General features: G+C 37.4%; 1 protein-coding gene across 13 annotated transcripts in view; it reads right to left on the bottom strand.

Annotated features, from left to right (window-relative positions):
• DMD (dystrophin) overlaps positions 1–12,940 on the bottom strand; it is a 2,022,811-nt gene that overhangs the window by 1,346,412 nt on the left and 663,459 nt on the right. For all 13 annotated transcript variants that reach the window (XM_047843142.1, XM_047843144.1, XM_047843153.1 and 10 more), the window contains one exon: positions 3,182–3,305. In XM_047843142.1, coding sequence (XP_047699098.1) covers positions 3,182–3,305 — 124 coding nt within the window. The remainder of the gene's footprint in view (positions 1–3,181; positions 3,306–12,940) is intronic.

The raw sequence follows: 12,940 nt of genomic DNA on the forward strand, positions 1-12,940 counted from the left end.
AAAGAGTCATGTCTGGCAATGAAACATCTATAGTTATGCAAGTGGGTAGCTGAATTGAGGAGATTAGGGAAATGGCAACTTTTGGAGATAGCAGGACAGCCTACAGGGTCTGGGATTTTTATGGACGGAGGTACAACTTGGGTGGAGAAGATGGTGATCCTAATGCCAAAGTCTTCAATGAGAAAAATAATATTATAAAATGGTGATAGATGGCTATTGGGCATCAAACATAAGGGAAGAGATTTTTACATAGAGAGCAGTACCTTTGGAATTGGCCCTGGGAAGTGAGGAAACTAGCACATCTAAATGAGTGGCAAAGTCAAAGAGTCATGAGTGTTAGTGGTGTTCCTGAGGGTCAAAGTGGTTTCCACGGATGCACAGAAGGAGTACACAGGACAGAAAGTTTCTTTCCGAAGAAGGGCTTCAGAGTACAGAGGGACTGTGAGCAGGAAGGCACGAAAAACAAGCGAGGCAGAGGAAAGCGAGTGTAAAAGAGCAGAGAGATGAAGATACAAGAAAGCACAGATGAATGGAGAGACCTCTGTTCTGGGTGGTAAACCTGGATAATTGAAGTAAAAGAAATGTAGAAAGAATTGGCTTGAATATTTCCAGTACAACTTGTTTAAAAGTTGATTTGGTGTCAAGGGAGCATTGGCTCCAGAAAGAGCCCAAGGTCTGTTGACCTTAACAGCTGGTATGAAGGCTTTCAAGAGAATACTGTACAGGTGTACAATCACCTTGTAGTAAGACTACACTGTTATTTCAATTCCTACCTTATATTACCATGTGCTCAATTCAAAAAGTTGAGTAGCTTTACCTATGAAGTCAGATTGCAATTCTCAACTGTGGTGACATTAACACAATGAGTAAAGGAACTAGGAGTCTGGTAAAGTCCCATATGGTGCCTTAGAGTACTGATTCGCAAATCTTTATGTACCCACAAATCACCTGTGGATGTTGTACAAATGGAAATTGAGCCATTGGGTCTGAAATCACATATTTCTAATAAACTCACAGATGTGGCTAATATTGGTTGCCCAGGGACCACTTTGAGTAGAAATGTCCCCTAGAATTCAACTTTTAAGTAAGTGCATTATGTTGATTATATGGATAAAACACATGGCTAATAGATAAGGAAAAATTATGTTAGGTTAAATAGTACTTAAAACTGAACTGATAATGTTCGAGGATATTCTAACTGGTTGAAAACTCATGAAAGTAATACCTGAAGAAAGAAGACAAGAGAAAGAAAAAAAAAGAGGGTAATATTTAGCCATTTTTAATGGACACCTAAAAAAGAATACCATTCAAGTTCATGAGACAGGCCTCCCAGGTATTCAAAGTAAGTTACATACACTGACAGGTGAACAATTAAGAAAACTAATGTATGCTTAAACTGCATATCCATCATCATTACTATGTATTTCTCTCACGGATTTTTAATACATATATATTATATTTAGCCTGAAGCAAATGTCTAGGTAAATCATTTCATGCCCTATTTTAGTAGGCAATTAAGAATGATGTTGTTATTTCTGAAAATGAGAGTAGAAGTTGATAAAGGTGACTCATGCAGCATCAGAAAACCACTCATACAACATTGTACTTTTTTTTTTAGTACTTTCAGTCTGTCATTGCTGACACTATTGATTAAATGCAAATTGCTTCTAGGTAACCATATGATAACAGGAAAATTTTGAATTTATATTCTTGAAATGCTGGAACTCAATTTTGCTGCTTGATCAGAGCTGTTTTAAGATACAGAAATAGGATGACAAACAGATAAGTAGATTATTAAGATAAATTTAAAAAATTTAAATTAGCTAATAAAATGTCTACCCAAGGTGACTTATACTCTCAGTGGCCAAATTTGTCACATGAACTTTAAATTGTATCTAGAGTTCATCTTCTCTAAGTAATTTTCCACTCATAGAATTTCCCTCCACAATCCTAACAAATAATATACCTCCAATAAGTATACATTGAAATAACACTATTTTGCTAATTTTCTACCATATATACATTATGCTCTAGTTTAATTTTAAAGCTAAAACATTCATAACATAATCATAATGTTCATTTCCTGAAATTGTTTATAATAGTCTATTGTTATACAGAACATTGTATATAACTAATAATGCATTTAAAATAACTTTCCAATGTATAAATAGTTAACTCTGAGACATGTTGGTGGAATAATCTGCCCCCTCCACCTCAAGCAGCCTAAAAAATAGATTATTTTCTCCTAGAAGAAAATCTTTTCTTGCTCTCCAAATATTCCAATTCCACAGCAAGTATTAGCTTGTATCTAAGAAAGTGTTGTATTTGTAACAACCTAAGGGAATTTGTATTGTATGAAACTGACTGCTCAAAACATAAAGCAGAGTTATCCACGCATGTGACCTTCCTATACTAAAACTATTTGACATTCAGAATATTTGTTTCTTTAGCCTGCCCACTATGGAGTATTTACTGTGACTGTTAAAACTCTCTCACAAACAATTGCCAAAATGGATGTGTTATAATCGTGAAGTTGAAATATCAAAGTCCTGATAATGTCCTTGAAGATGAAGCAGCACTTATTAAATTAATAAAAATCCCTATTGTGAAGGACACAACTATGATGTCTCAGTAGAGAATAAAAATAGCAAACCACCTCTTGCTATAAATAAATACTGAAAAAAGGCTGGACATCTTTTAGTTATGGTAATGCAATACATAAATATCTGGAAAATGCAAATCTGTTATGACAAGTACTAATGAGTATAAAGAATAACTTTTGGATGATAGTGAAAGCATAAATAGGGTCCTAAGTATATTTAAGGGTCTATATACTATTCTGCAAGCTTGCAAACTCCCAGCCTTGAGGTGACAGAACAAGACATGAAGGAAAATCAATATGAGTTCATGTTATAAAATTGTTAACTTACAGCTAAATAATATAAAAGTTAAAGAAGGCTTATGAAAAGCAATCCTGCTTAGTCACAGCACAACCAGGAAAGATTTCTCTGTGCTAAACTCTGATTCTGCTTGATATGCTAAACATATGTTAAAGATATATTTAAAAGGACTATATCATACTGCTTTAATCTTCTCAACTGATAGAATGAGACAGTACAAAGCACAGAGTTTACAAGCAGCAAAACTTAGGAAAATACATAAAATTTAATGCATAACCTACATTGACTTTTTCTTTAAGGTCTGAGAAGTTGCCTTCCTTCCGATAGATTGCAAATTCAGGACTCTGCAACACAGCTTCTGAACGAGTAATCCAACTGTGAAGTTCAGTTATATCGACATCCAACCTAAGACAGGAAAAAATAAGGGTCATTATTTCTTGATTATCTCTGTCTCCTGTAAGAAAAAAAAAAAAAAAGCAATCTATTCACATTACCATTCTCCTTCCAATCTGAGACTCCTGCCTGATGCCCCTGTTCCTGTTAATAGCACTACCATTTCCCTAGTTAGGTAGGCTCAAAATTTGGAATTAGCTTTGATCTCCAGTCTTATGATCGTGGAGTTCATTTTATTAATTGCAATGTAGCAATTGCCTCCCTACAGCATCTCCTATAAGCTATCACTCAGCCTCTGTTTGAATGTTTGCAGTGGTTGAAAAATTACTACTCCCCAAGATAACCCTCTTTCTTTCTGGAAAGTACTTACAGTAAGCAAGTAATTCCGGTCAGTAGCTCCCATTGAACCATACTTGGATATCCATGCCTTTATGCAGTCTCCACCAATACAGACTCTGAAATGGGCTCTGTGACTTGCTAAAGCAAACGGGATATTACTAAGGGTAATGCAAGCAGAGACTTGATAGCTGCTTGCGCTGTCAATCCTGTCCTCTTAGAACATGCACTGAAAATGCAACTGTTACCTCAGAATTCCAAAGCCCCATTAAGGAAGCTCAATCTAGCCAGGTGGAGAGACAACATGAATGAGAACGAGGCACCACGCGTGTGAATAAAACTTTCACATGTTGATCCATCTCAAACACCATTGAATATAACCAAATGATTCTCCAGCTGATACCAGAGCATCAGAACTACCCAGAGAACCCTGCCCACATTGCAGAAGTGTAAGAAAACATAAAGAACTGTTGTTTTAAGCCACTAAATATGGTGGGTTGTTATGCTGCAATAGACATCTAATCACATGCCCTAATATTCACAAACATTCTTTTATTGCAGAGACTTATGGAGTCAATGGGATTTAATGGTTGGATCAGGTCATTCAGATCTAGTTAAAGCAGAGACTGGAGGAGAATCATGGATGGGTTGCAAGGGTGGAGGATGTCTGTGCATCACTTGAAATTCCAGGCACAATTCTAAATGCGTGTGCATGTTTTCTTGAGAAAGAGTCCCTAGATTTTATCAGCACCTGTAAAGAATCTATGAAAAGAGAATTTAGAAATCATCTAATCCAAGTTTATTAAAACAACAGGCAAACAAAGTCCCCAGAAAAATATTTACTCGTATTTCATAGGCAATTTGTGAAGTAGAACGAAAGTACAGATACAAAATTTAAGACCCCAAGTAATGTACTTTAATCACCATGCTGTATCTTCTTATCCAATACAGCACTCAAATAGGTGAAATCAACTCTTTAAAACCCCTAGAAAATAGCTGACAGTATCCTACCCTACTTCTCATTACTTCAACAGCTAATTCCATGGCTTGCCAGTCTCTTACTTAAAATTTGGTTCCTAAAGAGATCATGTGAGTAGTGTTTAGTACAATCAGGAAAGAATACACAATTATCTTCTTGGATATGCAGCCTATGAGTTCAACCAATGTTTTGATTTCCACATTAGACTTTTAACTCACACTGAAGTTAAACTGAGCTAAAACCTTCCAGAATTTTTCACATAAACTATCACTAAACCAGTTCTCCATAATCACAAACTTAGAAGCTGATTTCTTGAATTCAAATTTCAGGGCTTGAAGTCATATAAACCTGATAAAATTGTGCATATTACTTGCAGGCTACTGTTTTAACATTAAGCTAATACAGAGCTTCAGAGAGCACAAAACACTTCCAAAAACATATTCTCTTTTTACGTTCTTAAAAAAGCCCGTGGTAAGATCTTATTAATCTCTCTGCTCATGTAAGGAGATGGAAGCTCAAAGAAATTGAACTAATGAATCTCAGACTGTTAGTACCATGGAGAAGGAACTCAATTCATCTTGTTTACCGTTATATCCTTCACCTCAAAAAAGGCCTGGTTCAGAGGAACAAGTATTTACTGAATGAACGTTACCCAGCTAGAAACAGAAGGAACAGAGATTTGAATTCGGAGATTTCGACTCCAATCCCATGTCACTGAAAGTTAAAACTTTTATATGCATGTGGACTGTAAATATTTATGGATTTTTATTTTATCACACATGGTGATTCTTATCTTCCCTACATTTATTTTTTCTCCCTGTAAATTCAGTTATTGGGTTTCCTATTCCTTCATTCAAAATGGTGATACTGAAACAGAATCCTCTTGCAGGCTTCTTAACATCTCTTTTTCTCTCTTTGATGTTAACTCATTAAATCAAATCTTCGACCCTGGTCATGTAGCCACCTACAAAATTCAGTGCATGTTTTCCATAAGAATGTTTCAGAAAGCATTTTTGTTTTCCTTTCCTACAGTATAAACTTCACTGTTTCTATCTGCCTGCAGCCATTCACATGCTAGTGAATGGGGCAAGGCAGAAGTGTTGAGATGTTAATACCACTAGGGTGAACTGAGGGTTGATGGGGCGTGGGAGTGAGGGAGGGTGGGTGATGGGTATTGAGGAGGGTACCTTTTGGGATGAGCACTGGGTGTTGTATGGAAACCAGTTTGACGATACATTTCATATTTAAAAAAATACCACTAGGGTGACACCAAGCGAGAGCTGGGAATTGGTAGATAAATATTCCAGCTCCCTTGCCCTTCAGCATGACCATCATGATCAAAGTTACACACAGTGCCTCAGAGGGTTCCCAGAAAGACTCCTCTCCAGTTGCCTCCGGCAATAACCCATGTGTGTATCCTTTATTCTTTTCCTAACCTCACTTCTCCACTTTGCTTCCAATTCTCCCATAAACTATTTGCACGTAGATCTTTGTCTCCAGATCCACTCCTGGGGGAATGCAATGACCAACAGCCTCAAATGAACCCAGGATTCTGCCATATTTAGTTGTTTTCAACTTGAACTCTGACTCTCCACAGGAACTATTTTAGACTTTTTCTAAAGATCTCAAAGCACTAACCCATCCTCCTTCTCCAGCTATCCACAGATGACATTTTTTATTACACCAAGAAAAGTGCAGCTATCAGACTAGAATTTCTTCCACTTCCTATATTCAAATATTCAGTCTTATCTGTGAGCACCCTTCTCATTCCCTTCTCTTATATTTGAGCCACTTTCCCTTCTTTATCTAGTCAGTCCCTCTACCTGCATTTGATACTTTATTCTCTTTCTTCTTCTCAGGCACGTGAGTCTCTCAAATTTTTGTTACCTGTCTACCATAAATTCACCCCTTCCCTTTCAAGTGAATTCTGCATACAGAAATTTAAACTTATTGACTCATGCAGTCAATACTTTTGAAGTAAACTCTCTCCTGACCCTCATATTCCCTTGCAGCCATTGTCTTATCTTCTACACAGGCACATTTTTCAAGAGCGATGCAGTTTACTGTCAGTTTTCCACCTCCTTTTCACTCTTTCCACTCAACGTTGTTTCTCACCAAAAACATTGCTTAATATAGCAATCATGTCACTGAAGCCCACAGAGAGTTTCAAGTTCTTGCTATGTAGCAACACTTAACACTGTGGACCACACTCTCCTCCTTTTGCCTCCATACCACTCTCTTCTACTTTGTCTTCTATTTCTATGACACCGGTAATTTTTTTTCTTTGCAGGCTCATCCTTCTCCACCCACTCATTACATACTAAAGTCATCAATCATCTTTTATTCACTATATTACTCTCTTTCACTAGCAATCTATTCATGCTCATGACCTCAATGGCAAGCTATAGGTGTCAATGACTCTGAAATATGTATCTCTAATTCAAGCACTTCTTCTGAGCTCCACAGCTCCATAATTCTAACATAACGTCTCCACTTGCTTGCTGTAAAAGCTCCTTCAACATAAAGTGTCACGGCTTATTGTTTGCTCTTTTCCCCCAAACAGGTACTCTCCCAGTGTTCCTCAAATCTGTGAATGGCATCACCATCTGTCATCTATAACATCTTCCTCTCCTTACTCTCTCATAATCATTTGCAAAGCCTAATCCATCATTCTATTTCTTCTGAATGTGTCTGCTTCTCATGGTCTCCACAGCCGGTACCCTTATTCACCTTGCCATTAAATGTAATCAAAACTACTGCAATGGCCTGTCAACTGGCTCTGGAAAACGTTTCTAGAATCCTTCCATCTAGTTCATGCATTGCTGGCAAATGGTAAGTTCTAAAAACATATCTGAAGGCACCTGGGTGGCTCAGTAGATTGAGGGTCTGACCCTTGATTGTGACTCAGGTCATTATCTCATGGTCATGAGAGCAAGCTCCATGTCAGGCTCCACACTGGACATGCAGCATGCTCAAAATTCTCTCTCTCCCTCTCCCTCTGCCCCTCCCTTACTTGTTCACTAAACAAACAAACAAACAAACAAACATACCTGATTATGTTACTCTCATCCATAAAATCCCTCAAAACTGTGCATTTCTCTTACCATACAGACCACAATTTCAATACAGTCCCGATCTGGCCATAACAGATTACTTAAGCTTATATTCTATTTTAGCCTTTATTCAAACCCTCCTAAAAACAAATCTCACTTCAAGTTTTTTAGGGAGCGCAGAACCACACTTAACTTTTGTCCCTACTCCAATGAAGTAAAATACTTCATTGACTCTTACTCACCCAGCCATTAGAACATTTCTGTCTTGGAAACTTAGCTGCTTAGCATAATCCACTTTGGCCACTTTGGTCAACCTTGTCCCTTTTCCTTGAAATCAGTGTGACCCAATTACACACCAAATACACTCTGACTCACAAAGGTGAGATATAAATATCAACCATTCACTGTCCAATTTTCCCCCTTTGGACTTGATCTCTTTGGTCTCATTCCCTGCTGATTCAGACTGTCTCTAAGAAAGACTGCTCAGTTCCACCTACAGGTCCACGAAACTAAAACTTAACTAAAGCTACACGGCTGGCATTTCAGCTGGGAGAGATCTGCTAAGACCTATGGTGGAGAAAGTTTTCTACCAGCCAGTCCTGGAATTTACACTGGTCTTGTTGACACACATGTTATAGTTATCATTTACCACCACCTCCAATCCATTTCAAAAAAAGCTATGTATTCAATTTGACAGTAAATAAATGTCATTCAAAAAGAAATCTTCTAAACACTTTTAGACATGTGTCTTTAGGAAGAATGTGAAACTGTGTATGTTTCCTTTTAAAACAAATATTTCCCTTCATTTCTACCACAAAGTTTACACTAAGTGCTTACTATATGCCATTGTATTAACCTCCATAGATAACAGACATAAAAATGCATCCATCCACATGATCAAAAAGTGTAGTTTAGTAAACCACCTATTTGACAAAATAAAGTGCTTTAGACATTGAACTGGGGCTCATATCACACTGTGACTTTTTTTTTTTTGGATAATCAAAAAATACCTTTTCAATGAATTAGGATTAAATCAGCTTCTAGACTAGAGGCTCTGTCCAGTAAATTGGTTATCTGCACACAATGAAGGCTTCGTGGAGTCAACACCATGGTAACCATCTGCTTGCTGCCCAGTCTGCAAAGATTTTAAGGGAGGACTGGCCACCACTTTGCACAGAGTTCTGATAATTCAGATCAAGTGAGGCAACAGGATGTGAAATTCCAGACAGGTCTTTCCTCATTCAATTTTTTTGTTTGTTTGACTTGATAAATTTGGAAAGAGGATGCACAAAGTGTCTGAACTCCTCTTTTACATAAGGATCCTTCAGACAGTGATTATACTCCTTTTTTGATATACAGGTTTTTTAAAAGGGATTTCAAATTTTTCAAGGGCAGTTGTGAGTGCAGTGCTTTACCTAAGAGACAATGTCTATTCATAGGCACATAGGTTAATATGTTACACGTTCTTTCTGAAATAGAATGAAACGAAATATCAATGAGTTTGTACTATTCTCAGCAGTTAGACTTTCTTTTTCTCTTTCCTTTCATGATTGTGACATCTGGATTTCTTTGGAAATAGGTGGAAGCCAAACCTAACTCTTACATGATTTAAGCTCTGAGCTATTCCTTACCTGATCCTTTTTCGTGCTTTTTTTTTTTCTGTTGCTACCATTTGGCCTTGTTGCTTCAACCATATCTCTGATTTGCTTAAACTTTCTCTGCCCCAATGTAATATACAGTCAGATTCCACTCCACCGTCTGTCATTTGACACCATCCCTTAGAGTTCTGGGAATTCAGCCGCTAGCACTGTCTTTCCATTCCAGTATTCTGCCAGGAGTCATTCTCATGTGTTGATACCAACAATGAGGATGGAAGGGTGAAGGGGAAAGAGAGACAATTTCAAAAGGCCTCCCATGCTCTTTTGTTGAGCACCAACATCCCACATTCAATGCTTTAGTCTCAGTGACATGACTGCTTTTAGCAAAATGAAGGTCGCCTTCTTGGCTCCTACTCAGATCCTGGCCTCTAAGTAGCAACTGCACATTTATTTTATTCCTTATCAATTTGGCAGCTATTGCATCATCACTTTCTGTGGTTTGTCCCCTAGTTTTCAGTACTATTAAATATTTTTTCAGACATTTCAGCTAATATATATGGCACATTAACAAACTCCCCTGATTTAAATACATACATGTTCATAAATAGGGTGCTATCTGCTCTTCCCAGCATTTTGCCAGTGGTGGTTTCTTTAATTTGTTTTAATATTTATTTATTTTTGAGAGAGACAGAGAGAGAGAGAGAGAGAGAGAGAGAGAGAGAGAGAGAGGGAGAGGAAGGGAGAGAATGACCAGGGGAGGGGCAGAGACAGAGAGAGACACAGAATCCGAAGCAGGCTCCAGGCTCTAAGCTGTCAGCACAGACTCCAACGCAGGGCTTGAACCCACGGACTGCAAGATCATGACCTGAGCTGAAGCTGGATGCTTGACCAACTGAGCCATTCAGGTGCCCTAACCAGTGGTATTTTCTACCATGCCCTGTACTACCTGAGGCTGGGTATTTAATCACCAACTAAAGATATGATACAGATATAAGTCATATCTGTATCAAGAAATGTCCTCAAGAAAAAGACCGAAAAATTATTTTCAATACCATATTAAATCTTGGATGCTGTGTATGTATTTCTTTTTTCATTAAATCGTTCATTTCTATGAGTTTTTTCTTCACTTTGAAAACTCTCATGAAATCCTCATTAATGAACTGATACATAGTAAGTTACTCATAATGGGCCTCTACACATACTTCTGTATGTTATTACAGACAGAATCTACCCCTTAAGTCCAGTCTATCTTAATCCAACTTAAAGTTATTTGTACCTACTGAGAAATTTATGACTTCTTATTCTCTCTTTACAAAATGATTTTTCTTCTACATCTGTTGATGAGTACTCTGTCCTCCATTTTCCAAGCATGTTCTAAAACCTCATCTTTGCTATTATTTATGATTCACATGAAGTAACACTGTTTTCTTCTTTACAAAGACACTCATTACACAACTAAAAGTTCTAAGATCCCATAGATCCGAGAAGCAGAACTTTCAATTTTTATTATTTGCAAAGGATTTATTACCGAAACAAGGTCATTATCTTTTTTTTTAAATTTTTTTAACATTTATTTATTTTTGACACAGAGAGAAACAGAGCATGAACGGGGGAGGGGCAGAGAGAGAGGGAGACACAGAATCCGAAGCAGGTTCTGGGCTCTGAGATATCAGCCCAGAGCCCGGCGCGGGGCTCGAACTCACGGACTGCGAGATCGTGACCTGAGCTGAAGTAGGACGCTCAACCGACTGAGCCACCCAGGCACCCCAAAACAAGGTCATTTTCAAAGAGGCCTTCCATTTTCTGGAAGTTTCAAACTATCGAAAACTATGTGCATATATACCAAATATTCAGAAGGTTGAAGTTTTCCCTTAATTGTATTGTACAAATGGACTCTACTTCATCCAGTTAAATTTTCCATAATGACAATGCAAATTAGATCAGTTACATTTCCTTATGGTCTAAATTGGGACACGTGTGTGTGTGTGTGTGTGTGTGTGTGTGTGTGTGAATATTTTAATATATATATATTTTTAAAAACCCACAGAGGGGCGCCTGGGTGGCGCAGTCGGTTAAGCGTCCGACTTCAGCCAGGTCACGATCTCGCGGTCCGTGAGTTCGAGCCCCGCGTCAGGCTCTGGGCTGATGGCTCAGAGCCTGGAGCCTGTTTCCGATTCTGTGTCTCCCTCTCTCTCTGCCCCTCCCCCATTCATGCTCTGTCTCTCTCTGTCCCCCAAAAAATAAATAAACGTTGAAAAAAAAAAAATTTAAAAAAAAAAAAAAAAAACCCACAGAAACACATCCAAAAGAACTAAATACTTGCACTTTAAAAAGTTATCATTTTTGGAATGTTTGATAGTATGTCATCATGTGAAACTTGTGCTGTATGATAATTGTGCTAATTATGTCAGAAGAGCCTCTTAATGGGCACTGACTGTATTCTGTTAATTTTCTGTACAGTGACTGCCATATGAAGTATTAAACTGCACACTTACATAAACTGTAATCCAGTCACTTTCAATATACCATGTGGTAGTCATCATTCTCAAAATGTGTAAACTTTGAAAATAGAAATTCTCCAAGCTCCCAGACATATCTAATTTGATTAGTGAGCTAGGCTATGCATGGCCATTTTACATCTTTAAACATCTTTGAACAGAGAATTTCATAAAAAATCATGAGCCTCATCTTGAGAAGCCTGAAAGTAGTTTTGACTCTTGAGCATATATGTAAATTTTAACTAGCTAGAACATACACTTTCATGCTTAATGGAAACAAAAACTAATGCTCTTTTTCACTGGTATTACAACGTGGAAGAAATCTTTTTGGAAGTGAGGTAAGAGTTCAAAATTTTGTTTTTTATATTTTTAATAATTACCTTCCTCAGAGTTCTGGAAAATGAGAAAACATTTTAATTCCATATTGATGTATGAGTACTCTCCTGACCCCAGACCACGTGATGAATTCCTATCCACCTTTGAGATTCGGTTCACGATATACAACTTCGGTGAAGGTTTTCTTGATCAACCTCTCCCTCCCCTTCCCGTTTCAGCTTTCTTTCTGGGAAAGCTGGTCCCTCCTTATGTTTCCACATGTTACTTGCTTTCAAAAACTAAATAAACAGAACGCAAATTCAATTTGAATCAGAGAGCTCTAATAAAATATCAGATGAAATTCTGTATAAATTCTGTTAGTGCTAAAATCAAAGTTATTTTTAAAACTTTAAAATGTGTTGAGTACATGGTAATTATTATACTTTCATAGTTACATGATATTTTAAGGGGGAAAATCTCATGTAACCAAGAAAAAACAAGTCAACATTTCGATAAATACCTCCTTGAAACCAAGGTATTTTGTGTATGGTACAGACACACAGATGTGTGTGTTTGTACAGTGTGGGTATGTTTTTCTTGGGGAGGGGAGGAGACAGGGCCACATGATTGCCTTATAGGTTTTGAATGTGTGTGATGTATGTAAGTGTTTGTACCTGTGTATATATGTGTTTTAAATGTAAAAACTAGTGTGCAGTGGAAGGTTACTGAACTGAAAGTGAGGTATCACAGGTTTTAATCAATCATCTTGATCTGTATGGTGTTTTCTTAGGCAAATGACTCAACTTATCTGATCTTCCTTTAAATTACAGAAGTTAAAAAGCTTTTTTTCCATCTAACTGGTGTTAAA

Source organism: Prionailurus viverrinus, chromosome X (assembly GCF_022837055.1).
Source record: "Prionailurus viverrinus isolate Anna chromosome X, UM_Priviv_1.0, whole genome shotgun sequence".
NCBI classification, from domain to species: domain Eukaryota; kingdom Metazoa; phylum Chordata; class Mammalia; order Carnivora; family Felidae; genus Prionailurus; species Prionailurus viverrinus.